This window comes from Biomphalaria glabrata, chromosome 3 (assembly GCF_947242115.1).
Source record: "Biomphalaria glabrata chromosome 3, xgBioGlab47.1, whole genome shotgun sequence".
NCBI classification, from domain to species: domain Eukaryota; kingdom Metazoa; phylum Mollusca; class Gastropoda; family Planorbidae; genus Biomphalaria; species Biomphalaria glabrata.
This window is the reverse complement of record NC_074713.1, coordinates 6,790,558-6,816,849: the sequence shown is the minus strand read 5'-3', so window position 1 is coordinate 6,816,849 and position 26,292 is coordinate 6,790,558. Positions and strand designations below refer to the sequence as shown.

General features: G+C 32.8%; 1 protein-coding gene across 20 annotated transcripts in view; it reads right to left on the bottom strand.

The window, feature by feature from the left end:
* Positions 1–26,292, bottom strand: part of LOC106050208 (kinesin light chain-like) — a 52,722-nt gene that overhangs the window by 2,935 nt on the left and 23,495 nt on the right. For 9 of the 20 annotated variants that reach the window (XM_056023091.1, XM_056023088.1, XM_056023089.1 and 6 more), the window contains 17 exons: positions 24,190–24,433; positions 19,739–19,873; positions 19,552–19,653; positions 19,356–19,440; positions 18,748–18,976; positions 17,728–17,815; positions 15,748–15,849; positions 14,854–14,937; positions 13,618–13,707; positions 11,111–11,210; positions 10,614–10,663; positions 9,796–9,872; positions 9,575–9,683; positions 5,722–5,877; positions 3,785–3,903; positions 3,063–3,104; positions 230–293 (listed from right to left, as the gene is read on the bottom strand). In XM_056023091.1, the coding sequence (XP_055879066.1) occupies positions 230–293; positions 3,063–3,104; positions 3,785–3,903; positions 5,722–5,877; positions 9,575–9,683; positions 9,796–9,872; positions 10,614–10,663; positions 11,111–11,210; positions 13,618–13,707; positions 14,854–14,937; positions 15,748–15,849; positions 17,728–17,815; positions 18,748–18,976; positions 19,356–19,440; positions 19,552–19,653; positions 19,739–19,873; positions 24,190–24,433 (1,876 nt within the window). Of the gene's footprint in view, positions 1–229; positions 294–2,616; positions 2,638–3,062; positions 3,105–3,784; positions 3,904–5,721; positions 5,878–9,574; positions 9,684–9,795; positions 9,873–10,613; positions 10,664–11,110; positions 11,211–12,781; positions 12,872–13,617; positions 13,708–14,853; positions 14,938–15,747; positions 15,850–17,727; positions 17,816–18,119; positions 18,208–18,747; positions 18,977–19,355; positions 19,441–19,551; positions 19,654–19,738; positions 19,874–24,189; positions 24,434–26,292 lie in introns of all 20 variants that reach the window. The other 11 variants (XM_056023084.1, XM_056023086.1, XM_056023094.1 and 8 more) reach the window with 11 other exon arrangements.

Below are 26,292 nucleotides of genomic sequence, written 5' to 3'. Positions count from 1 at the left end.
TAATTTGATTTAAGGTATGTTGACCCACCAATTTCTTTTATAAGGGTAATGTATTGCCAGCACAATGACAAAATCATGTCCTTTTTCAAACCTGCCAAACACTTCCACATTGTGATAACTTTTTTAAAAACCTTTCTCACCCTATGTATATACTGTATTTACTAGCAGAACTGAAGCCTGCTGAATGATCAGGTCAAGACAGAACAAGAGATGAGTGCCAGCTACTTACATGTAACTTGTCATCATTACTGCTTATTATGTTGAGAACTGACAAGGAGCTTGCTCTTTTCATGCTAGAATCAAAACAAAACAAAAACATCTGAGCTCAGATACACACAAATCAAGTTTGGTAACATCTCACATGGTGTGCTTAAAGAGTCTAAGACAAGTATTCTAATTAAATGTTTATGACTGGTTGCTTGCCATGATAGATTTTGCTTAAAGCTTATTTTTATAAATGCAAATTATTGTCTAAATACTATGTTATTCAAAAAGCATAGCTAGAACCAAGGGAAACAACTTACTAAGGTTTGAAAATAAGGGGAAAAAAAAAAGATTTCTTCATAATACAATCTGCTTAAAAACTACATCCATACTTGTTACCCCTTAAATTAGTAGAATAATGGATTAAAGTGATATACATTTTTCCCCCTTTAGATTTGTTTGTGCTCTATTCTATATGATGTCAAGTTGTATTATACATACAAGGACATGAAACAACTGGAAATTTATTATTCTATAAGTAAAACACAAAATAACATTATCAACTAGACTCAATTTGAACAATGGTCTTTAAAAAAAAAAGGTTAAAACCATGTATTCACACAAATCCCTCTTTCACCCACACAACAAGTGCAGAGCAGAACTACAGTGAATAGAGGATAGTACTCTCTAATAAAATAGTTTAAAAAAATAAAAGGGGGTATATCTCAAAGATTTCTTTCATATACTTTTAAGAAACCAAACAGTTTGAGATAGCAAAGCAGGTTGAAATGGGTTTTTTAATGCAACATTATTGAGTCCCTTGCTTGTTTATTTATCAGCATCAAACATGCAAAGCAAATAAATATTTCTAGAATATAATTTTTAAATAAACAGTATCAATTGAGATAACATAACGTTACCCTTTATATGTTTTTTTTTTATACATCAGACAGATTATTCACAAATTTGGTCAACATGCTTTCTTATATTATTTTGTTGTATATGTCCATAAAGAAATAATTGGAAAGAAAAGTGCATGGATGCAGTAACATTGCTTATATAATTAAGTCACTGTAGAAATAATTTTGATTTAGATGTTAACAAAAAATGATTAAATATACGATTTTTCAAAACCCTTTGACACGTGCATCATGCCAATACAAGTGTGGTCTCCCAAACGTAAGTCTCCATGTCTTGGAAGTAAGGAGTGTATTAGTGAGTCTCCAGCTGTGCAGAAAGCTTCATCCAGTGTCACGGCTTGTAAAATAGTGTCAGGACTAATCAGTGAAACCAACAATGACCTCTACATTATAATTTTTCACTCACTGTACACTGCAGCTTCATTGAAGGGGATATTAAGGGGATAGCAAATACAATGACTGGGCATTATAAAAGGCAATACTTTATCAGAGCTATGTATTTAATGGACCCTACCAGAAAACAAAAGAAACACAATTCAGAAATAAAAAGCAACTGAGAATGTGTGTGTGTGGTACATGATGTGACCCACTCTAATTATCAATTAAATAGATACGTTTGAAGTTACAAACTGCTCTGATGATGACCTTGACCTCAAAATTGATGAGTATTAAAAAGTTGCACCAGGAAAATGTTGTGGTAACAGTGCTAAGAAGACGACCCTGTCTACTGCAAAGGTTCTTGACCTACAGCTACATAGCTGTTGGCCCATAATTGTTCACATTGATTACCACATTTGGATTAAAACGAGTAAAAGTTGAGTTCACATTATGGAAACATTTTTAGATCCTAGCACAGGACTTGTACAGAACAGCTGGAGATGTACCTAAATGCTATCTATAAAAGATGTCAATGTCTCAAAATAAATTTACTTTAGGTTTACCAAAAGGACCCAGAAATGTCTAGAAAGAAACCACTCTATTTACATCTAACACCAAATCTAAAATATACCACCCAGCACCAATTTGCATTTGAATAGGAACTATAGAAAGAATGATCAAAGAATAACTTGATTCAGAATTGATGATGGATCTTTTCAGAATTATAAATAAAAAAAAAACAACTTTATAAATAAATATTAATATTTTTATGCACTACTCAAAAGATTACTTATGTAATGAACTAACCAAAAAAACAGCAAGAAAGCCTACTTTATAAATAATACAGGTAGTTACAAAAAAAATACTTTTATGTCAAAAAATGCATTATGAAGTAGGAAGATAAAATAAAAGAGTTTAAAAACAAATGGATGGGAGGGAGATCTGATTGCAAAGTTGTTACACAAATAATATTGAAATGGCTTAAATAAAACATAAAACAGAGGTCACATGTTGTTTTTGCTTGTATGTTAGTAAATAAATGAAAGCAAACATCTGTTTAAATGTGATAACTAAGAGAGCATAGCTTTAGTATATACTGGACTTGATGACTGACCTTTCCATTGCTATCCAATTTCTGTCAGTGACATGGTAAGATGGGAGAAACAAACAAACAAAAAAAAAAGTTTTATGGTTTGAAAGGCGGGATGAGGTAAAGCATAGCACTAAGATTTAGTCATTGATTACCATGGATACATTCACATTTGATTAAATACTTCCACATGATCGTACAGAAGAATAACAATGAAGCCACTACGTCTCGTCCATATTTTCTTGAGTACAATCTTTAAGTTTGCATAGATTTCAATTGTTAGGGTATGAAAAAAGTTATTATGTACCGGTACTTTTTTTTTTTCATTACATTATCATGTAAATAGCTTGACCGTGAGAAGTACATTTAGTATAGTATAGCAAGCCATCAATAAAATCAGATTATATAATTCAATAAAGCACAGCCTTTGGGAAGGGATGAATATAAAAAAAAATAATTTTCAGACCAACCTTTCAGAAGAATAGTATACATTTCGAACATGCCAATTAAGACTAATAAAAAAATAAACACAAGTCAAGCAATAAAGTGGATTTAATTGTGTGCAAAACTAAATGTTAAATAAGCCAAATACTTTTTAACTAAACACCACCAGTATATATGTTTAAAAGCCAGTGTACAACCAAAGTTAATAGATTCAATGTCCTTTAATGGAAAGCTTCTACTATTCTGCCTGTGTCTCAAACTGTCAGAATAATATGGTCAGCAAATTGGAATGATACAATTTGTCCTGGTTAGCAAAGTCATCTAAAAGGTTACACCAGGAACTTATTCATCTCAAAGCCACAAAACAGTAAGTATTTTAAAGATGAGTTAGGCTATATATCTATTATTAAATCAAAATGTAATTTCATATTTTTCTTTCTTTTTTAAAAAAAATGTGTAATAACTACAGGACATAAGCTTTGACCAGAAGCATGAGGTAACTTCTCAGAAATGGGCTTTAAAAACATACTGGTCCGACTAAATGCTTTATTTAAATAAAATAACTATATTACATTTTGGATGTCAGATAGTAACTTATCCCTTTTTTCTCTATTGTAAGGCTAACTGGTAACTAGCAAAATATACAAAAGATTGATTGAATTATGTTATGAAAAAAAATAATTCAACTCTAGCTCTATCACTGGTTACACAATACTTCAAATAAAAAAAGAACAAGAAAAACCCATACCTTCCTCCAGTATCCCCTTCAGGGCCTTTCCCTTTTAGTTTCTGTACTAGTTTAGCACTGCTACGCTTCAAAGATGCCCTCAATTTGGTGAAAGAGCCGCTCCGCCTCATCCTTCCACTCTGATTGGTCAGTTGTTAAATAGTGCAATGTAATGAATGTTGATTTATGATGGGATGAGGATGAAATGAGTAGACATGAAGATGATCAGGGGTGAGAAGAGTTTTAGACATTAATTTTTTTTAATCAACTCATTTCCTAATACTAATAATGTAGATTTTTTTCTTTGAAGAAAAGTCACGTTTTATTTTTAAACAATAAAAAGCAGAATTGAATTGAATATTACAATACAGACTAAAGTGGAGTTCATCTTTATCTTTATGGATAGTAGACATTTCTGAATGTAGTAACTAAAAGAAAAACTGATTTAGAACAAAAGAATGAAAAGGGATGCAAAGAATAATCAAGCAATACATTTGTCTTGTTCAATAAGGTAAGTAATTTATTTGCAATCTTCAAAATAATATCTCAGTGGAAACAAACGTTTCTTATTTCTATCAATTTACTGCTATCAAAAACTAAATCTAGTGATGAACAAATAGTTGTTTAATATGAATTATGGTAACTAAATAAGTCAAACTAAAAAATAAATGCCAATGTATGAGCACTGCCTGAGTTGTATACTACCACATTACAAAAAAAAATATTTTTAATGCACTAACTAAGAGATAATGGCTGTAAGCACATTCTACAATATCAACAATGAAACAATTAGAAGGTACTAGATTTCAATAGACTTTTTTTTTCTAATCTAAATCTCTATTTAATATCTGTGTGTGAGTATTTGTTAAACAGTTTTGTCTTTAATTGCAACTGTTGAACTACTACTTTTAAGCTCTAGAAAGGTGACAGTATGATGTTGGTTAGTTGTCTAATCAAAGCCTGGCCTGATCTGGGGTACATAAAAACAGACAACACTAACATTGAGCAGCAGGCTACAGCTTCAATATGTAACCTAATGTCTCTTATCTCTGGTTTTTCTACAATCTCAACAGATTGTCAAAGCAGGACTTAAGAGGCAGTGCACATGTAACATACAAGTCTTCTGTCTATGTGTAGCACAAGGAGGGTTAGAATGTGACTTGACACCTATAACAACAGTAAAGTAAAGCAATGTTGAAGAGAGAAAGTTTAAATGTAGTAACAAAAACTTGGGAAGACAAGAGTACAATACCCGTCAAAAGAAGTAAAAAAAAAAAAAAATAGAACCATGAAAAAGACTTGAGCATTTATTACAGAAAAAAAATATTGTTATTTTAACTTAAGAACTAATTGACTGAAACTGACCATTTTATTGGTTAAAATCTTATTGATTAAATCATTTTTATGATGATCATTAATGTAAAGTTAAAAACAATACATGAGTGTAATGGAGTGTCAGGGTCACAAACAAAGAACAGTGTTACGAGTACAATAATGTACTGCTGAGTACATTGAACTAATGTTTAGACATGCCACAATATAGGAAGTTAAAAAGCAAAAGCTTATGGTAGTAGCCTTTTTAATCTCTCTCTTACTTTGTCAAATGAAATTTTCACAACAATAATACCAGAGTGAATCAATGAACAATTACCACTTGTACTTATTTAATTCCTAATTAATTAATGGAAAATTAATTTATTTTCATAATTGTTCTCTTACTTTGTAAAATTATATTTTTTAAAATAAATCTTTAACAGCAACTTCTTTTCTTACAATGAAACTTATTAAACATTTGACTTATTAACAAAAACTAAAACTAAAAAAAACAAAAACAAGCCAGACCCCATTCTACCAAGAGAGATTACTGCATGAAAAGCAGAAGAATTAGCATAAAGAGTTATCTAAGCCTTAAATGAATTTGGAAAGACTTCAGGTCAGGAGGCAGTGCTCATACTCACCCCGTCCCCCTGCCATATTCCACTACTCACATCCTCATTATCGTTGGGATCGTTAGGATGCCGGGCTGTCACACGGCCACGGTTAAGGGCAGGTGGGGTCTCGGTAAAGCTCAAATCTGGTGTGATTTTGCTGATCCTCCCACCTGCTGGCAATATCTAAAAAAAGCCAAAGAGGCAACCAAAGAAAAATAACCCAACTTTGTCTGGAGGGAAGTTTTTTTTCATATACAAGCTGAAACTAAACTGGAAGAAATCAATTTTTTGTTTGTCAAGCTGCCATCAGAATCTAGTTTTAACATGCATTAGTTAGAAGAAAATGTCAGAATTGAGCATTTAAATTTGGAAACTTAATTTGAAAGGTAAACACTTGGTTCTAATTTTTTAAAAGAGTTTTTTATTCATGTTTGTTTGTTTTTTATCCCCAGGAAAAATTTTTAAGTTCAATATTAACCGTTTTCAACATGAAAAAGAAAGTCACAACTTTTGAAGAACAGGCAGTGTAACTGAATATCATTTCAGTCCAAATGATCAGCAATAGGATCAAAATGTTTAAGTCTTTTTTTTCATGTTTGATCTAAAAAAAATTAAACAATAATAAAGAATTATGCAAATAAGCTTTGTGGAAATATTTGGTTGAGAAATTCTATTCTAAATATAGGAGTTTTTCTTTCAAATCTTTTCAATAATTTGCTTTAATAGCTTTTATTTAAAAAAACAAAAAAAAAAAACAAATTTTCTGATGCGCAGCTTTGACAGGTTAAATATAAACTGAAAAGGTCAATGTTATTTTCTACTTTAAAAAAAAATAAATCTGCCATTTTATGAACTGAAAAACAATCAATACAAAACAAAACAAAACTTATGATGATGCAGTACAGACATGTGATGTGATGAGCATGACAGTTGTCTGTAACTTGTTCTCCTAGGAGGGGAGGGGGGGGAGAGGACAAGGAAGGCATGTCCCATAAAACATTTTGCTAAATTTTGTTGCATGCAGAATGATACACCAAAGCTGTGTTGCCATGCAAGAGAATACACCCAGTCCATTGATTTGGTCCATTCTGGGAAAAGGATTGCAAGTACTGGTACAGAAATAACAAGTGCTCAGTCAAAAACATTTTGCCCATTCTGATGTTGCCACTCATGATTATATTATAGATGCAAAAAAATAAAAAATAAAATAGAAACCTCTACTATACACGTGGATATTGAGAAAGCAAGTTAATTAGACACAAAAAAAAATGGACTGCATGACAAGTCACACAAAAGAGTGTGATCGAACATCATGTTACATAGCATCATGGGATGTAAATGAACATGGGATGTAAATGAACATGAGAAATAAATGAAGTCAACGATAAACTGAAACTTAAAGGAAATGTATGAGAAAGTGAAACTTATAGGAAATGTATGAGAAAGTGAAAATTAAAAAAAAAAAAAAACTACTAGAGTAAGAACAAAAAATAATCAATGTTAATGCTTACTCTACAATCACTCTTTGTTAGAGCTATTCAATACAAACTCTATTAAATGTGCAGAGAATGATGAGGCATGAAGGCGAGTGATGATGTGAGGGATGATGTGAGAGGGACAGACCATGTCAGAGTGAGAATGATGTAAAGGCTGCCGGCACCAAACTGAGGCTGTAATGAAGGCAGTTGTGCTGAAAATCTTTTTTTCCTTTCATAAAATGAATGAAACATTCACTGGATTGTTTCTTTGTCCAGCAATAAATACACTAACCAAACATCCAAGAAAATACAGGATCTGATACAAATGTTTATATTCATCTTAATGTAATTCTTGAGATACAGGCAACAATGTACAGACAAAAGTCATAGATGGACGGGATTTCTGAAAACATGTACAATGATAACCTTACTTTCCAGTTCAATTTCAGCAATGATCATTAGTGATAACAAAAAACTCACTTTTATTCACATAGACTTTATGAAACAAAACAATGTACAAACATGGATGTTAGATTGTTATTTGCTGAAAATATGCACAAAATGTTAGATCTAATTATTTAAAATATAATTTGGCTTTTTTGTTAAAAAAAAATACTTCTTAAAATACATTTTCTAGTTGACTAATACTCCTAATAAACTATGAATAGCCATATGTTGATCAACCTTTTCTTTTGCTATTATTACTTGTTTCACTTCAATTTCCAGTATTTTATTTTATTTTATAACATTTTTCAACTCCAAATATTTTGAATCAACCAAAGATTTATAATAATCTGTTTCGATCATTATATTGTCATAAACAGCATCTTCTCTATTTTTTTTTGGTCAATGCTGAAATATTTACAGTTAGCTAGCTCATCAAAGGCTGGGCTTTGAGCTTTGGGATTTTTAGGATACTCTTAGCCAATCCAATTCTAATGGGCACCTAATATTAGTTGGAGAAAGTAAAATCGGTTGGTCATTATGCTAGCCACATGACACCCTCATTGACTATAGAATCAACTGACCTTTTCTGCCCTATAGATGGAAAGGTCTGAAAGGATACTTGAATTCCCATTTTTTAATAGTATTATTAAAGAATGCATAAAAAAATCCCTGGCTTATTATGGACACAGAACTTGATCTTCAAAATCATCTCAAAGGACAGTAAATGAATGTAGTAAGATTGAACTTGACGACATAGTTACTTAGGGACATGGTTGGACATCACTAATAAGATCACTAATCACATACTCTTTTATATTTGGATTATACATTCATGTAATTTAATAGTTATCAAAGTATTAAGGTCCTCTTTGGTTAAAATCTGGATGAAAGTACTTGCATATGAGTCAATATATTGTAATAAGAGCTGATACCGACTGCCCTTGGGCGAAGGTGGACATAAATGTTGCCAGACATCAATCAAATGAAGTGACTTGAAAGGCACATGAACAATACCAGCAGCATGGCACCAAGTTAAGTAAAAAGTAAATAACAGTACACATGTGTGTTGTCTTTTGCTTTCAACCATTTGAACAATTTGCTTTTCAAACTACAGATTTTTGTAGTTACAGACAAAAAAAAAAGCTAAAATGTGATCAACACATTCAGAACAAGTTACTGTTGAATTTAGATTTATTAATGAACAAAGTGGTGTTGTTTTTTTAACAAAAATTAATTTGAATGTAAACATTAATAACTATATTGGATAATAAAAAAATATCAAAAGATGGTGATAAAAGAGACATCAAAACTTAATAATTGTCACCTTAAATATTTTTAAATGTCAATAACTGCTGAATGTGACAATTACTTTTAAATTGAAATGACATTTTAAAAGAGCATCAATAAAATCTTTTTTTATGGGGGTTGGTGGCAAGGTGGCTGAGAATGCGCTTGGCTTCTAAACCCAGGGACCTTGGGTTCGAATCTTGGTGAAATTTTGAATTTGCTAGGGCACAGCTGAGTCCAACCAACTCTAGTAGGCACCTGACATTAGTTGGGGAAAATGAAAGATGGTTGGTTGTTGTGCTGGCCACATGGCACCCTTGTTAACTGAGGGCCACATAAAGAGATAACCTTTACATCAAATGACATTAGTTGGGGAAAAGTAAAGATGGTTGGTCATTGGGCTGGCCACATGAGACACTCATTACTTGTCGGCCACAGAAACAGATGGCCTTTACATCATCTGCCCCATAGGTTGCAAGGTACTAAAGGGGTACTTTACTTTAAAAAAAAAAATCTTAATTTTAGACTTAAGCTATAGTATAAATTCAAAATCTTAAAAAAAAAAAAAACGCTTTGTTAGTAAGCTTAACCTTTATTTCCCTGTTGCATTCAATGTTACTGTGTGAGGGAAAAGTAACACAGACACAGACCTAAAAACAAGTACTCACATTTTTCTTAGACTTCATTGCACATTCCTCCAGTGTTTCTGCAGCTTCATATTTGCCTTGTCTTCTATACAGAGCACCAAGATTTTTTAAGGTTGTGGTTACTGTTGGGCTGTTAACAAGCACAAGAGAAATGGTAGAAACGTTAATTAAAAAAGAAATATTTTTTCCCATGATTCCAAATATTTGCCAAAAATAGAATTATTTATTAAAATTGAAAAGACCTGTCAACTTTAATATTTTTATGCCAGCCGCCATACTCTGGTAATGGAGGTCCACCTTCTTTATCTTTATTCTTGCCCTGAAACACAAGTACAAAAAGATTTAGTGTTTCAGCTTGTAAACTTTCTCAATCTTTTTCATAATGTAATAGTACAGCAATAAACCTGAGTTTTGGGCAAAGACGGATCTGAATTGATTTTTTAAACAACTTCCATTGAAAGTTTGTTGACATTTTTGGAGACTGCTTCTCATGTTTGTATAGTTTGTGTTTTATTCATGCATGCCAGTAGACCACAGTTTTTAAATCTTCAGTTTGTAAAAAACTGGATCTACGAGATTAACTAAAAGTGAAAGGCTGCATGGAGCAAGGCTCTTGAGAATTTCTTAGAAAATGATACCTTATTCCCACTTCCCCCATTAGCACAAGTAACCCTGGACCTAGAAACAGATGAGCTTTACATCAACTGCCCTATAGATTGCATGGTCAGAGAGGGCGAAAGAGGAACATCACAGTTGTGAATAACAGAGGACTATTTGTCCACACCAAAAACTACTCAGTGAAGATCTAGACTGAGTGTCTAAGCAGCAGTCTTGCGCTTATCTTTGTAAAAGCATTTGTTCCTTTGATATTAGAGCAATGAACAAGTGAACATCTAGACTGACTGCCAAGCCTCAAATTAAGAAAGTTAAGGTGACTAGTAAAAAAAACCTTCAAGAACCAATGGCCAGAGATATAGATTAACGTCACATCTTCCCGGGGCATTCAGCGGTTCAAAACACTTGACTGAAAAAAAAAATGGTTTTCAAAATGTTTCTTTACCTTATTTTCTTCTCTTTCCTCTGCTCGCATCCAAATGGTTTTGTTTTCACCTACAATTGAAAAGTAAATAGATCATCAAGTAGTCACAAAGCCTATGGAAGTAGTGGTCAAAAGTAAATATACCATCAAGCAGTCACAGTCGGTGACAGTAGTTGTCCAATGATTTAATCCAAGATGAACAAGTTGACAAATGTTAAAAATTAAACACTTCAATAGACAGTACCATCTTTGTAACAAAGACCTTAATCAAAGCTGTCACAACGAGCACAGAGCTATTTTGCTCATATGTATCCCATCTGTCAATGAAGATAGAAGTCATTAAAATAAAATGTAATCACAACACAAACTGATGCTTTAAACACAATGATTTTATTGAGTTTAAGAAGGGCAACAGTTATTTCCAGTGTTCCAGTTTCATTGTGTCTGTAGTGAAAGACTCGTTAGAGACCTTAAAATAAAATGTGAAGAATGTATCACACAGAACTAGAAAGAACTACCTTCAACTTTTCCAAATTCCTTTTCATGTGCTCTTGTTAGTACTTCTTTGTAGAGAACTTCAGCTTGCTTATATTTCCCTTGTTTTAAATAGGCTGATGCCTGCATACAAAATAATATCCATTAAAAACATCTATTGTATACGGAATCTCTACTATATTGATTTTCTAAATTTGACTTGGTCTCTTTAAATTAGATGTGAAAGAAAAAAACAACAACACAATTATCAGTTCCTTAAAATATAATCAATTATTTCATTCTTAGTTTTAAAAAGTAAAGCAGTAATTTAAATGGCTATAAATTATTTTGACACTTAACTATTTTTAGCACTAATTGTTTTGTTTTTTTACATTGATCAACTAAAATAACAGAAAGGCCTTAAGAAACAACTAAAATAACAGGAAGACCTTAAGTAGCAACATTAAGCAGACACTAAGTAGAAACATGGAGAAATAATCAAACCAATAAACCAACGAATTCTACTTAGAAATAAAACTGTTCAAGCTTTTAGTATTCTCATGTGTGTTATTTTGTCGCATGGGCACTGCAGGTGTAGTGAGCAGCTAGACACTTGTTTAGCCCTGAGGGCATGCATGCAACCCTACTAAGCAGCCATCAGGAAACCTTGAGGATATGGTTTTGTACATGAAGGAACAGGTCTAATAACATTTTTCATCTTAGATAGATGGCTATATTTAATTACTGTATCACCATGTGCATTTTATTGCACTTGAGAATACAGTCAGTAATTACATTTACTCTGGATTTTTCTTTCAACCTCAAGGGAACACTTATTTTTTGGCTGTTTTAACCATCAAATCTGAAGTGAATTTATTAAGGAAGTTTATGTGATCTAATTAGAAATTCATGACATGGTCTAATTTTTTCATCAAACAGCAGGTTGAGATCATATAAACATGTATCTCCTCTTTTGTACCCACAATACAGCTGTCCACTGCATGTACAGAGAGTTAGGACAGGAACTAGTTTTATTTTTATTTTTGAAAAAAGATATGGAACAAAACATTGTTTGTGCATTCAAGAAATAAACTTTTAAGAAAAGAATAGTGTTTACACTTTCACTGCTCGTGTGCCTTATTAATGTTATATCAGTTAAAAGGGTTTCTGTTTGAAACATTTTAAAGTTCATTTGTCTGCAATACTATCACTATATGACTTCTAATAATTTCAAAAAACATTCAGATTAAGGTAATCAAGTTTAGTTTAGTGTTTAGTAAAAATTACTTTTCTTTTGATATCATGCAAATCACAGAGTTAATTAAGTTAGTAAACAATAGCTATATTTTTTTCAGTATATATAAATATATATATATATATAGATACACATACACACTATATAAAAAATGTATTCTAGAACTATGACAATGCTGAAATTCACTATCAGATAGTTAGCTCTTTCTCTCCGTAATTATTTTCCTCATTCTGATAGTATTGTTCCTTTTGCTCATTTTGTATTTCACTATCCTGTTCAGTTTATAGGACTTATAGGAGAATGCATGCTCTTTTTACACAGCACAAATTAATGTTTATTAATCCAAAAATCCATTTAGTTTAATGGGTTCAAATCAACGTTGGCATAGTCAATTAGGAGAGAAAGAGTTAAGTAGCTAATCAAGTCTTGTACATTCTCTAGCTCCAAGCGCACACCTTACCAAATTATTTTGTGTTTTCACAACATTTGGATCATCAGGCCCCAACTTTTTCTTGTAAATGTCTAAAGCACGAAGGTAATACTTTTCTACCTGGAACACACGTGACAAACACCAATAGCAAAAGAAACAAAAAAAAAAAAAAGCAAAGAAAATATATTTTAAAAAAAAACAGCATCTGTAGTTGAAAGTCAATTTGTGCAGCCGTATTGACTGAACATAATAATATTGGTATATTTAGTAATACTCATTGACAAAAATCTTTTTACTATTAGTAAGGCTCTCCATTAGTATTAGTTACAATTTTCCTATAGAACTATCAAGTACAGAGCTGTCCAAGGATAGGGAACAAAATGAAAATGATGAAAAACAACAAAAAAACAGCCAAGTGATGGTACAGTTGCAGTGACATGTACCAGCACTTGTTGCCCACATCAATTAGCCATGACCACAGTGACCAAAGTTGAGTTCAGCCATCAAATGGTGACCAGACACCGCTCAGCTGTGGCCTTAGCTGAAATCCATTTGTCCACAAAAAAAAAGAAAAATAAATACAAATAAAATGAACACATGAGACCATTGAAAAAGAAAGGTCAAGAAAAAAATATGGGAGAAGCTTTAAAAGGCATCAAGCACTTCAAGATTCTGGTCATTGAATTTGTGAATATTTAGCAAGATCTTATTTTATAAGATAGCTTTTAAAGCTCCTCCATCAAGAAAATAAACAAAGAAAAAAATAAATAAAAACAAAAATGATTATAAAAATGTTTTGAGTGTGTTGGTACAACACCAAACCCGAAGGGGACAAACTTGGCTGTGGCCCAAACATAGGCTCTTACCAAATTGTTTTTAGTTTTAGCTACATTGGGGTCGTCAGGCCCCAGTTTCCCTTCATAGATTTCCAAAGCTCTCTGGTAGTACTGCTCTACCTGGAAACAATAGTCTCAAACAATCAACATCAACTTTCAGTACCATACAAGGCTGAATATAAGTCTCTACAATCAACAACTTTCAGTACCATACACAGCTGAATATTAAGTCTCTACAATCAACATCAACTTTCAGTACTGTAAACTGCTGAATATAAGTCTCTACAATCAACAACTTTCAGTACCATACACAGCTGAATATTAAGTCTCTACAATCAACATCAACTTTCAGTACTGTAAACTGCTGAATATAAGTCTCTACAAACAACATCAACTTTCAGTACCACACACTGCTGAATACTAAGTCTCTACAGTCAACATCAACTTTCAGTACTATACACTGTTGAATATTAAGTCTCTACAATCAACATCTGAGATGAACTCCTATTGAAAAAAACAGAGCAGGAAGGACTCAATCCTCCCGTAATTCTCTGGGAAGAAACTGGGCCATTCGGCGTAAAGCCTCATAGCTGCCATACAAGTCGAGTCTACAATCAACATCAACTTTCAGTACCATACACAGCTGAATATTAAGTTTCTACAATCAACATAAACTTTCAATACTGTACACTGTTGAATATAAGCCTCTACAATCAACATCAACACTCAGTACCGTACACTGCTGAATATAAGCCTCTACAATCAACATCAACACTCAGTACCGTACACTGCTGAATATAAGTCTCTACAATCAACATATGTTTACTTTTAACACAAGGCTGGGAACAACACACCTTCAGCTGAACACAGAAACAATTTCACTAGAATGTTGAAAACAAAAAAAATTCAGCTGTGGAATGACCTTGTTCTACACTGATGGAAACATTCTCAGCTGTCAACATAAACTTACATTGAAATCTGTGAAACAATCTGGACCAAAAGGTTTTAGCAGTAGGTGGAACCCATATATTTTTTTAAATGAATGACTTGTTTTTTTTAAACTAATTTTGTTCTCACTGTTGCTGGTACATTATTAATTTGCATAAATAGAAAGTCATAAAAGCTTAAAAATCTTGTAACTTTTAGAAGATTCCATGAAATGATTTATGTCATTTTCTTACAGAAAACTTATAACTAATAAATACATTACAAAAAATTTAACTATTAAGTTAAAAAAAAAAAGTTTATAAAAAATGTAAAATTTACTTCTTCATATTTCCCCTGATTTTGGCATAACAAAGCCAAATTATTTAATTGTTTGGCTACATCTGGATGATCTTTGCCTAAAACCTGTAGATGGAAAAACATTGTTTAAACCAAAACGAAAATAAAAGATGGCTGATAATAAAAATAATAATCAAAACTATAAATTCCAAGTACTAATTAAGTATTAATAATCACAATGTCTTCCCGAAGATTAAGGATTAGCGCAGTGTTTCACATAACTACTCAAACCCAGCTGCAAGCTGTATATTTTCCACATTTGATGCAGACAAAACTATTGTCCGCCAGGGGTCAATTTAAGTTTTCTTTGTCTTCTGTGCCTGTCTTATACAAAGGCCTCTGGGGGACTCAAATGTGTGTCCCGCGCCTTTGTGAGAGATTTTCAAATGTTTTTTTTTCAGTGAAGACTAAATGGTGTCTTGAGTTGATCTTTATAGTGCTTCTCGAGGGGAACCTAGAAGTCCTCCTCTAAGTTCATGAAAAACATCTTTGTGGGCATGCAGTTGTCCCCAATGCAGGATAAGGGTCCAACTCAGCCTAGCCGTCACATGGTGCCCACACCAGCCTCCAGTAGAAAATGTAATATATATTCACACCAAACTGTTTCAGAGAATACTGATAAATTAGCCAAACACTGTTACACTTGCCTCTTGACAATGCTGATACTCATTGATTGTATAAATTTCATGAAGACACGTGTTCTTAACATTTTTCGTTATAACCTCAACACTCAAAAAAAAAACAACAAAAAAAAAAAACACTTTCTGTTCATATTTTTCAGTCCCAATAGATATCCAAACTAATTTCTCCCAAAAACCCAAACCTCCTGGTGTCCTAAAACCTCCTGGTGTCCCCAAACCTCAAGCGTGTGTTTACCTTTTCTCTTATCTCAAGAGCACGTTTGCATAAAGGTTCGGCTTCTTTGTATTTGCCACGTTTCCCATATAAAACTGCCAAGTTGTTCAGTGTGGCTGCAACCTGCACAATCAAAATACAACATATAACAAGGGACACAACCAGAGTGAACAAAAACTAAAAAGAAGTAACATTTTAGTGAAATTATATCTTACATTTAGAAAATGGACTAGAATAAAATATAAACTTCTATGTTTAAAATGAATTATTTAGATATTTTTGAAGTTTTAAAGCAATTAAATTCATGATACATATAATTAAATACTAAAAGGAATAATAAGCATTAAATTAATACATATATATTCAACTTTTTAAATAAAATAAAATAATCAAACTGTAATGCAAAACAGTACATACAAAATAAACAAAAGAAAAAAATATTTAGAAATAAAAAGCAATAAATAAAGAATAAAAACATTTTTGTTTTCAAAATGGAAAAACAAACATTCTTAAAACATTTCAAAAGATGGATAATCCTTCACATTTGAATTAATATGGTTTCTGAAGAGTTAATGACTGCATGCAACAATACATGTATGACATGCTCAAATTTATTGGATTAAAAATATAAATCATTCTGTTAAAACTTTGCGATGATCCCAAAATGTAGTTAAAAATTGCCAAAATATAAAAGCAAAATACTTTTTTTTTTTTAAAGAAACGTTGAATAGTAAAAAATATTTATTGCTTCAGTTTTATTTTAGGCAACATAAGACTCGACAAAGTATTGTCTAGCAAGTGATTTCTTAATAAGCATAAATGCATCAGAAAACGAGACAAATCAGATTATGCCAAAATAAATAAATTTTGAGGCAGATGAATGAGCCACAGGCATGTCACAAGCAACAGACATAGTGCACCATACATCAACTTGATCAGTTTGTTAACTAGGTCAATGACAAGATGAAACCCCAACAAGAGCAAGAAACAAATTGTGACAGGGTATAAGTAAAGAAAAAACATGGAACAAGATCAAAATTAAGTAATCTGATTCTATATGTATTAAATTCTAGATACACACACATACATATATAATATTAACATACACACTTATAGATACACATAAGACACAGATCACATTTAGATATACATTTTAATACAATATTTTTAGTGAAATAGGGAAAAATTAAGTATGACTAGCACATTTAGTAACATCTCACCATTAAACAAATACACAACTAAAAATACATTGAGACATGAGTTTAAAATAATAATGGTCAAAATGAAAGACCCATTCAATTCTTTATCTATGAAACAAGCTCAACAAAGCATCCTCATCTATCCACTAAATTAGGGATTCAAACAAAACCCCCTACAAATTTTGGTTTACAATTACGAAACGTATAATCATTGAACAAAATAAATAAGTCATATCAATGTTTTCATAGTTAAAAAAAAATAATTCTAAATTTGAAACCAAGATTTTTTTTTATCATTTACCCAGACTTTCAGAATGTGTTACCATAGGGGGTATTAAATCATGAGTTAATGATAAGGGAAATGATGAATAATGTCCCAACATAATAGCACGGACTGTCACTTAAAGCTCAAATAAATCTCTCAAATTCTATTTCCTAATTTCAGTTTATTGAACTTTTTGTGATCTTTTATTCTTAAGAGAGATTTCCAGTATCAAAATTAAGTCAAAGCATCAACTAGTTTGTTTAGAATTAACTTCACCTGCAACAAAGCTTACTAATTTTTTAAATATTCTGGCACTGACAAAGAGAAAATATTTTTATCCTAATCGATGTGAATCTCTACTATTGGGTAAACCATTTCATTGCCAACCAAAAATCTTAACATAAAATACACCAAAAAGAAAAAAAAAAAAGACCACACTGAGAAACTGAAAAGTTTTGTCTGGGTAAACAAAGGCAGTGAAAACAACATGCTAAATGATCTGATGAGTCATGCAGGGAGTTACAACCATCAACTCACAGCTGGGTGGTCAGGCCCCAAGGTCTTCTCGCGGATATTTAGGGCATCATTCAGCAGATTGGCTGCTTCCTTGTATTTTCCTTGGTCCCTTTGTGAGTTGGACAAGTGGAAATAATAAAAAGGTAAACATACACAAACAAACATTTGATGATGTTGTTTTGTTTTTAGAGAGACATTTAAGAAGTTGCTGCGATACATCTGCTGCAGGATTCTCTTTCAATATTTCTGGACATGTACCTGAAAACTGAACAACCTTCTTGCATTAAGGCAGCACATTAGGGAGCACAGTATTAACTTGACTGCTAGCAGCAGGATACCAAAAGGTGATTGCCATGATCCCTAGGCTAGCCTCTAACTTAATGCTGTGCTCAGACATGAAATTGGTCACTCACAGCAGGATGACTCATGCCCAGTGTTTTCTCTCGGATGATAAGGGCATCATGAAGTAAGTTGCCTGCTTCTTTGAATTTACCCTGGTCTCTGGAAAATATATACAAGACACCCCTAGTCAGGACCTTAGCACTAAGTAATTCTTTGGTACACAACTTCTTAGCACTATAAGTCTAAAGAATTCAACTATTTACTGTAAAAAATGTTCCATAGAAGAACATTTTAAACTGACCACGGATACAACTCATTTTAAAAACAAACCACAACCTTAATGGATTTGGAATATTTTGATGTGGAGAAACAGCAAGGCTGAAAGTGATTTAATTCATTTTTTTAAAAATCAAATAGTTTAGAAATATGAGACCATGTTCTGAAAAGATGATGAATAAATTAAATTAACATAACAAAGTAATAAGACAAAGAAGAATGATTAATAATAATAACAACATAATAATTCTTTCATTTTACTTCTCAACCAAAAAAAAAAAAGAGTGATTTTTTAAAAATCTAATTGATATCACATAAGAATTACTTAGTTTTAAACTACTGCTTCCAAAGCTCTTAACTTTAGATTAGAATTATAAACTTATGGATACAAGTACTTAAGGCAGCCAGAGTTATGTACCTTACCTGTACACAAGAGCAAGGATATTCAGCATGGTGGCCACATCAGGGTGGTCGTGACCAGATGTTTTCTCAAGATCTTCCAGGGCCTGCTTACACAAAGGTACAGCCACCTCGTAACGGCCTTGGGAGGCATACTGTATAACTAGATTATGTAAGGTGCGGAGACGGGCTGGAATTTCGTAGCCTCCGCTTGCTGCATGAGCCATTGCACTAGGTTGAGATGGGGAAAGCACTACACACACACACAAAATATAATAAAGATTATATTTTGAAAAATCATAGTGATAACAGAATAATGGACATCTAACATTGCCCCAATCAGCAATGCCTAAAAAATTATGCTAAACTAAAATATCATTTTTTTACTGTGGATATAAAAAACCTGAAGACAATAAAGAGTTTAAATAAAAAAAAAAAGAATAATGTCAATGAACATAAATGTCAATAAATAAAACTATCATCAGTGGGATTAAAGAAATTGAAAATCAAAGTCTTAGCCATGCAGATTAATGTTTTCAACGTAATTTTTTTACAATTGAAATTATGAAAACTGCATCTTGTATTACTAACTATACAGGCCTAACTTGTTCTAATGCCTTTCAAGTAAATACCTTCTGGGGATTGGTCATCATCAGGATCATTAAATCCAAGATCATCTAACTGTGACGGAGCTTCACTTTCTTTTTCTTCGTTTGGCTTCAAATTAAACAAAAAATTTTTGTTTTCAATTTCTAGTTTGAACTTAAGTCTTTGAAAACTACTAGAAATTTGTTTGTGAAATGAATACAAAAGTTTGTCATTACTTACCACACTAGAATGTCCATCTGAATCATCAAATTTTTTCATTTCATTCATAAATTCTAAATGTTTCTTCTCTTCTTCCAGCGTGGCAACCCTTTGTTCACTGACCTGTAGATTAAACCAAAGTAATATTCACACTTCCCCAGTTTTAAAAAATGAAATTCTTCTTAGTTCTACATACAAGTCAACCGACCTGAAGTTTCTGCTGTGTTGTAGCCAGCTCGTCTCTAAGCCAACCATTTTCTTGACACAGTCTACGTACTTGAGCTCTGAGTTTCTGTTTTTCTGCTTCAATCTTCTGAAGGTAATTGGACAGATCCATCATAACCTGGAGAAACAAGCAAATTCAATCCATTGAATAATTCTAAAGTGCCATACATGAGGAAACCAAGAAATATACCAGCTACACGAAAGGCTCTTCCATAGTGACGGAAATAAAAGGGAACAGATGACATTGGGCAGGTCACCTCTAAAGAATGCCAGAGAACAGAGGAGCCAAGATTGTTCACCGCAAAAAAACAAAAGGCAGGCGCCCCAAATGCAGACCACAAGTATGATGGCTTGATGACGTAGAGGCAGATCTACAACAGCTAAAAGTCCGGGCATGGAGACATAAAGCCCAGGATAGATCAGAATGGAGAGATGCTCTAAAGCAGGCCAGGGCCATGGGCTGTAGCGCCACTGGGATGGATGGAATAAAACTAAATCATCAAACACATTTTTGAAAACATCTTAAACATACTGCTATAATTTAGTAGCAAAGGTTAGAAATAGCATCCCATGCACTCATCATGTGTCAGCTCCAGCACACACTGGCATTATTAGGCACAGCACATAAACTGTAAACAAATATGTTGACCCAATGAAACTGAAATCAAACATATAAAGTTCAACTTAAGGATGTCAAAACTATAAACTGGTAAGATTTTGGGTAAAATTAAAATGTCAACCAAAAATTAACATTTTCATTCAAATCTGTATGTAATGCATTCCATAGCCAATTAAAACCCGCTGCTACCATTCACTGCCACTTAAGGCTCAAGGTTAAGTTACACCTCATTATGTTTACTTCCTCTGGTTCAATAGTTCAGTGGGGTACAAATGTTACCAAAAAGTAGACAACATGAAAGCGGGTCAACATTGTTTTTATGTGGATTATTGCTTTTATAAAACACAAAATTCTGGATATCATATTTATTGGATTTGATATTATTGGTCAGATTGGATCACAATTTAGATCTGAGCTAGTGGTATACAGCCTTTTGTTGATGGGCTTTTGATATTGGCATTGGAATTACTTTCAGCAATTATTACTCAAACTCACAGGCAATTCATTTGATCAGTTGGACTATCTCATCTGAATTGTATTTGCAATAATGACTTTATGAGAGAAAACTGAGGATGTTGTCAACTTCCTTTTTTAATTTCTTTGGGGCATTGCGAATGATTATGATACATGTACGTAGCCGGGGGGGGGGGGGGGGGGGGGTCAAATCTTAGTGACTGATTTTTTGCTTTGATTTTGTTTATTTTAGGTGAAATTTTAATAGTAAACCACCACTTGTCCCGGCGCAGCCAATGGGTTTTTGAGTTTAAAACCCCCTATCAGGAGTTTGTAGTTAAATCCCTCTCTTCTATAAAACAAAAAACAAAAAATGCAAATGACAATCCCCATATTCCAAGAGCATAGCTAATGAAGATTTTGATTTTAAAACCCCCTCCGAAATTAATGATATAACCCCCTCTTCAATTTAAGACTATCCATTCATCAGTCACCAGATTCTATGAGCTTAGCCAAAGGGGTTTTAAGTTCAAACCCCCCTCCAGCAAAGTTTGAAGCTAAAAAATTACCTCTTCAATATTAAAAAAAAAAAAAAGCAAATTACACTCAAAATTCTATGAGCGTAGCCAAAGGGTTTTGAGTTTAAAACCCCCTTCAGCAGGGTTGGAAGCCAAAAAATACCTCTTCAAACTTAAAAAAAAAAAAAAGCAAATTACACTCAAAAATAAGCGTAGCCAATCCAAATGGGGTTTTGAGTTTAAAACCCCTTCCTCCAGAGGGCTTTTTTTTAAGTTTAAAACCCTTTATGATGGTTTTGAGTTAATATTCTAAATTTAAATTCTAATTAAAAAAAACAACTCCAGAGATTTTTTAGTTTAAAAACCCCCAACAGATGATGTTGAATTGTTGATGATAAAACTTCCCTCTTCAATATATATAAAATCTAAAGCAAACTACAGTCACCTAATTCCAAGAGCATAGCCAAGAGAGGTTACAAATTTCTACCAGTGGCTGGGCTCCATTACTAAAGTGCAGTGAATAGTCATCTGCCGACATTGAAAAAGCCTAAATGTGGCTCAACAAAGATGGATTTTAGGAGACTGTTGTAGAGATTGGGTCTCAATCAAGGAAATCGTTTGCTGAACATGGAGTCGACCCCTTAGTAAGGTTGTGACAGAGCATCGCATGAGGTTTGCGGGACATGTTCTCCGACAAAATGAATTATGCATAATTAATAAGAGTTGAGATGACATGTAGGCCATTAGGAGGAAAGCGCAAACATGGACAACTTGGCGCCACACTTTCATGGTGGTCCTCAGAGCAGGTGGGAAGAGGCTTCAAACATTGCCAGTGACAGATTTTTGTGGGAGCTGCTTTCCGCCCAAGGCGCGAATGGCATGGAAAGATCTAAATAAGTAGGAATAGCAAAAAATCCTGGCTACGCAATGTTATGATACTACACAACTATTTAACAGCATAGACCACCTAATTCACCCTGTTTAAAACAAGGTTTATATGTGTGTGCATACAATATGCATCTTTTATTTATAGTAAAAACAATATCTTTTTATCTTTAAATGTGTACTGCATATGACTGAGCCTAGTATGTACTTCCATTTTCTTTAATCCTTTGAAAAGTTATTTCAAATTCATGGGTATGAAATATGCATGCTAATTTTGGTTGGTTAAAGAAAATGAGTATGCTCTGAGATCTAAAAGTACAAATAAAGGCAATGATGTGAACTGAATCTTAAAAGCACTTAATCTTAAAATCACTTATAGTTTTTTATTCTAGGCCTGACAGACACACACCTACAGCCAGAATAACAGCACAATTAAGGCTTTTTCATACAGGGGTTGCTAAAAATGACATACCAGCAAATTTTAAATATCTTGTTTATATTTAAGGGCATAAGTAGGAGATCAGCTATTTAAGGATCAGCTGCCATGGTCATTTTGATGTCCAAGTGGTGGAAGGAGAAGCTACCCAATGAATTAGCTTTAGATCATGTGTACATCAAAATCATCCTCACACCAGTATATGTAACTGTTGGAAATATATAGAGAGAGCTCAATAGGATGCAAGATTACATCTTTTTTTTTATGTAACCCTCTATTAGAAGTTGAGATGTATTACTTCCATCATCACTATAGCTGAATCACATCCATGAATATATTTTTGCTACAGCTGAACTACTTTCATAACTATGTTGTTGTTATAACTGACGCCCACGACCAGGCTGTTGTAATAACTAAATTCTACCCATGACTATGTTGTTGTTATAACTGATTCCCACGACCAGGCTGTTGTAATAACTAAATTATTCCCATGACTATGTTGTTGTTATAACTGACGCCCACGACCAGGCTGTTGTGATAACTAAATTATACCCATGACTATGTTGTTGTTATAGCTGCATTACTTCCATGACTATGCTGTTACTATAGCTGCATTACTTCCATGAATATGCTGTTGTTATAACTGCATCGATTAGGACACAGGCCCTGCATTCATGGTTAAAATTTTCAAAGCAAGCAGTTCTACTAGTTTACAAACAACGTAAACACAAAGATATCCTACATGTTTAATTGTTATGTATGTCCCCTGGACTGAAACCTTTCATTCTTATTTAAGATATGAACTTTCTAGTCAGGCACTCTATAAACCATACTAGACATATCAATAAAATAAATAAATGCAATTTTATTAGTACATCAGATTCACACACCAGTGATCTTTATCAAGATTACAATTGATCACACATTATGAACTTTCTTTCTTCAAATATATTTTGTCTCTATGTTACTTGACACTCAGTTAAAACCATGGATTATCTCTCAACTTGTACTCATCACAACACCAGGGTGTATTGGTATGTTAAACTACCCCCACTGGAGTAGCTGAATGTTGACCTGTAATCTTACCAACTGTTTAAATTTTCTGACGATTTTGTCAAGTAAAAAATCATCCAAGTGAATGGCCTTTTTAAAGGTGAGGTCAAAACAGGCTGTAATTTTCTTAATATGTAGACATATCATTTTAAAATAGCCTACATTTATTTTCAACATAAGAAGTCTGTTTTCATTTTAAAATAAACAGTTAAGATTATAAATATGCTTGAATATGAATGCATATTTTTTAAATGTATTATTAGGAAAAAGTTTTTATTTTCAAAAGAATTGGTATTAGTTTTTTTTTTTTATGTAATTATCCCCTAAATGTCCAGAACCAAATCATATGTAAGGATAACCCAAACGAAGAAAAACTTACGCCCATCACATTTCCATGTTGTTTAAAGCCCTACAATAAATGACCGGAAGATTACAAAGAAGGTGAACAATAACACATAGAGACTTCTCACCTGTCCTTCTCCAAGGCCCAGTTCTATAGTCTCCAAGGACCTTTGTAATATATTAGTCTTTTCTTCCACTAGGTTAGTATCACCATTTTCACGTTTGATGGTTTTTATAGAATTTAAAAGTGTATTCAGAATCTGTTGGTAATCATTCTTCAATGTGTCTAGGCCTTGAATGACAGTTTTTGTATTACTGACAATCTCATCTTGGTTGAGGGCTGTCATCTTGCCAATCTCCTCAATCTTTTTCCTACAAATTTAAAACAAGATTATACATGAATAGGAGTTAGTTTATTCATTATGGAGCATTTATAATGCATTTAACAAATAATGAACTTGAAAGACAAAAAAACTTAAGGTGACAATCATTTATATGCAAGAGTCAATTGAAATCTTTCTATTCTTTGTACTATTCAGAAGATCAACTTGATGCCCAGCAATATTTCTCTATACTATATAGGGACAGTAAAGGAGATAGGCCATTGTGCTGGCCACATAACACCCTTGTTTTCTGTGGGCCACAGAAAAAGACTGCCCAAATATATACTAAAAAAAAAAGTGTAGTAATGTACATGACAATGAATACTAAAATAAAAAAAAGAATAGTGATGTATATCATAATAAAAACTTACACATCATAAAAAGTAACACAATTGTTAAAATAAAACATTGAGACAATGCATGACTTTTTGTAGTTCAATATAGAAAGTAGAAACAAATCTCCACTGACACCAGCTGCTCTACTATGCAAAAGTTAGTGTTAAATATTATTATTTAGAGCAAGTAAAGCTGATCCCTGTAAACAACAAAGGTTTAACAATAAGACCCTGAAACGTAATGTCAACACAATAATTGAACATGGAATCTTTAACAAAGGATGTAGCGCTGTCACTGTAGCAGCTGAACAGGTTTCACTTGAATATGATACAGACAGGAGTGAAATAGTAGACGGGAACACAGCAGTTAATGAAACAATAACCTTAACTTCAATTACATCGAAACACAATAGTGATTTGAAAAGCACTGGCCATGCTCCAAAAAATCAAACAGCAATATTTTAGAATTAAATGTTTTTTTTTTCAAAGTAATATAGGTCTACATCAATATGTTAAGACTAGTTTATTAACTGACTGCCCTGATTCTTCTTATCTGCCCTTCTATATTTAGAAAGCTAAAGTACGTTCTCAATTGCTATATTTAAGTGATTGGAAAAGCCTGAACATGCTCCTTAAATGGTGGCATCTTTTGGAAATTTCCCTTCTAAACAATAATCTAATAAGAGTTTCCTTAAAGATTTGCTCAAGTGCCAAGATAATTTGAAAAGTTCTTATATAAGTAAGAAAAAAAAAGTAATATTTCTTTTTTTTTTTTAAATTACAAAGATGTGTCACAATACAATGATCTCTACAACAAAATAAAGTTATATTTATTTTTTATAACACAAGGTCAACCTCTACTTCCAATTACATTGCAGAATAATTACTTTGGAAGAGAAACAAAAGGATGGGCAAAGGAAGTGTTCTAGATCAGTGATGCCCAAAATACAGCCAGCGGGCCGAATGTGGTTCTATCTGGCCCGAAATGTTGGCACAAAGTGTAGAAAATTCCCCATCCAAAAAAAAAAGTTGACTTATGTATTTTACCTGCATTTGGGCCCTCAAAAAAGTTGACTTATGTATCTTTACCTGCGTTTGGGCCCTCAATTTTTCTTTAATTAATTGGTACCATGACCTTTAATATTTGACCACTTATTAAATGAAGAATTTACCAGAAAAAGTTAACGGATCTTTACATTTTGTGGGACATGATAATAAGCCAACATATTTGATTTGTAAAGAAAATGCGTCTGTTTTAAGAAGAAAAACATGAAAACCGCGTTCGAAAACAAATATGGCGACAATCTTGATTTAAGCTGCGAATAAAAGGTAGTTCAACTACGCCTACAGATTGGAGGATTGATGGGAATATTTACTCAAAAGAGAAAATGAGTCTTTGTAAAGCTCGTGAAAAAAAAAGATAAGTTCAAATATCCAATTCATTAATGTAAGTACTAGATCCAATCGTTTCAAATCAAATAGTTTCAAATTCAAGTCAATTTCAATTCATTTT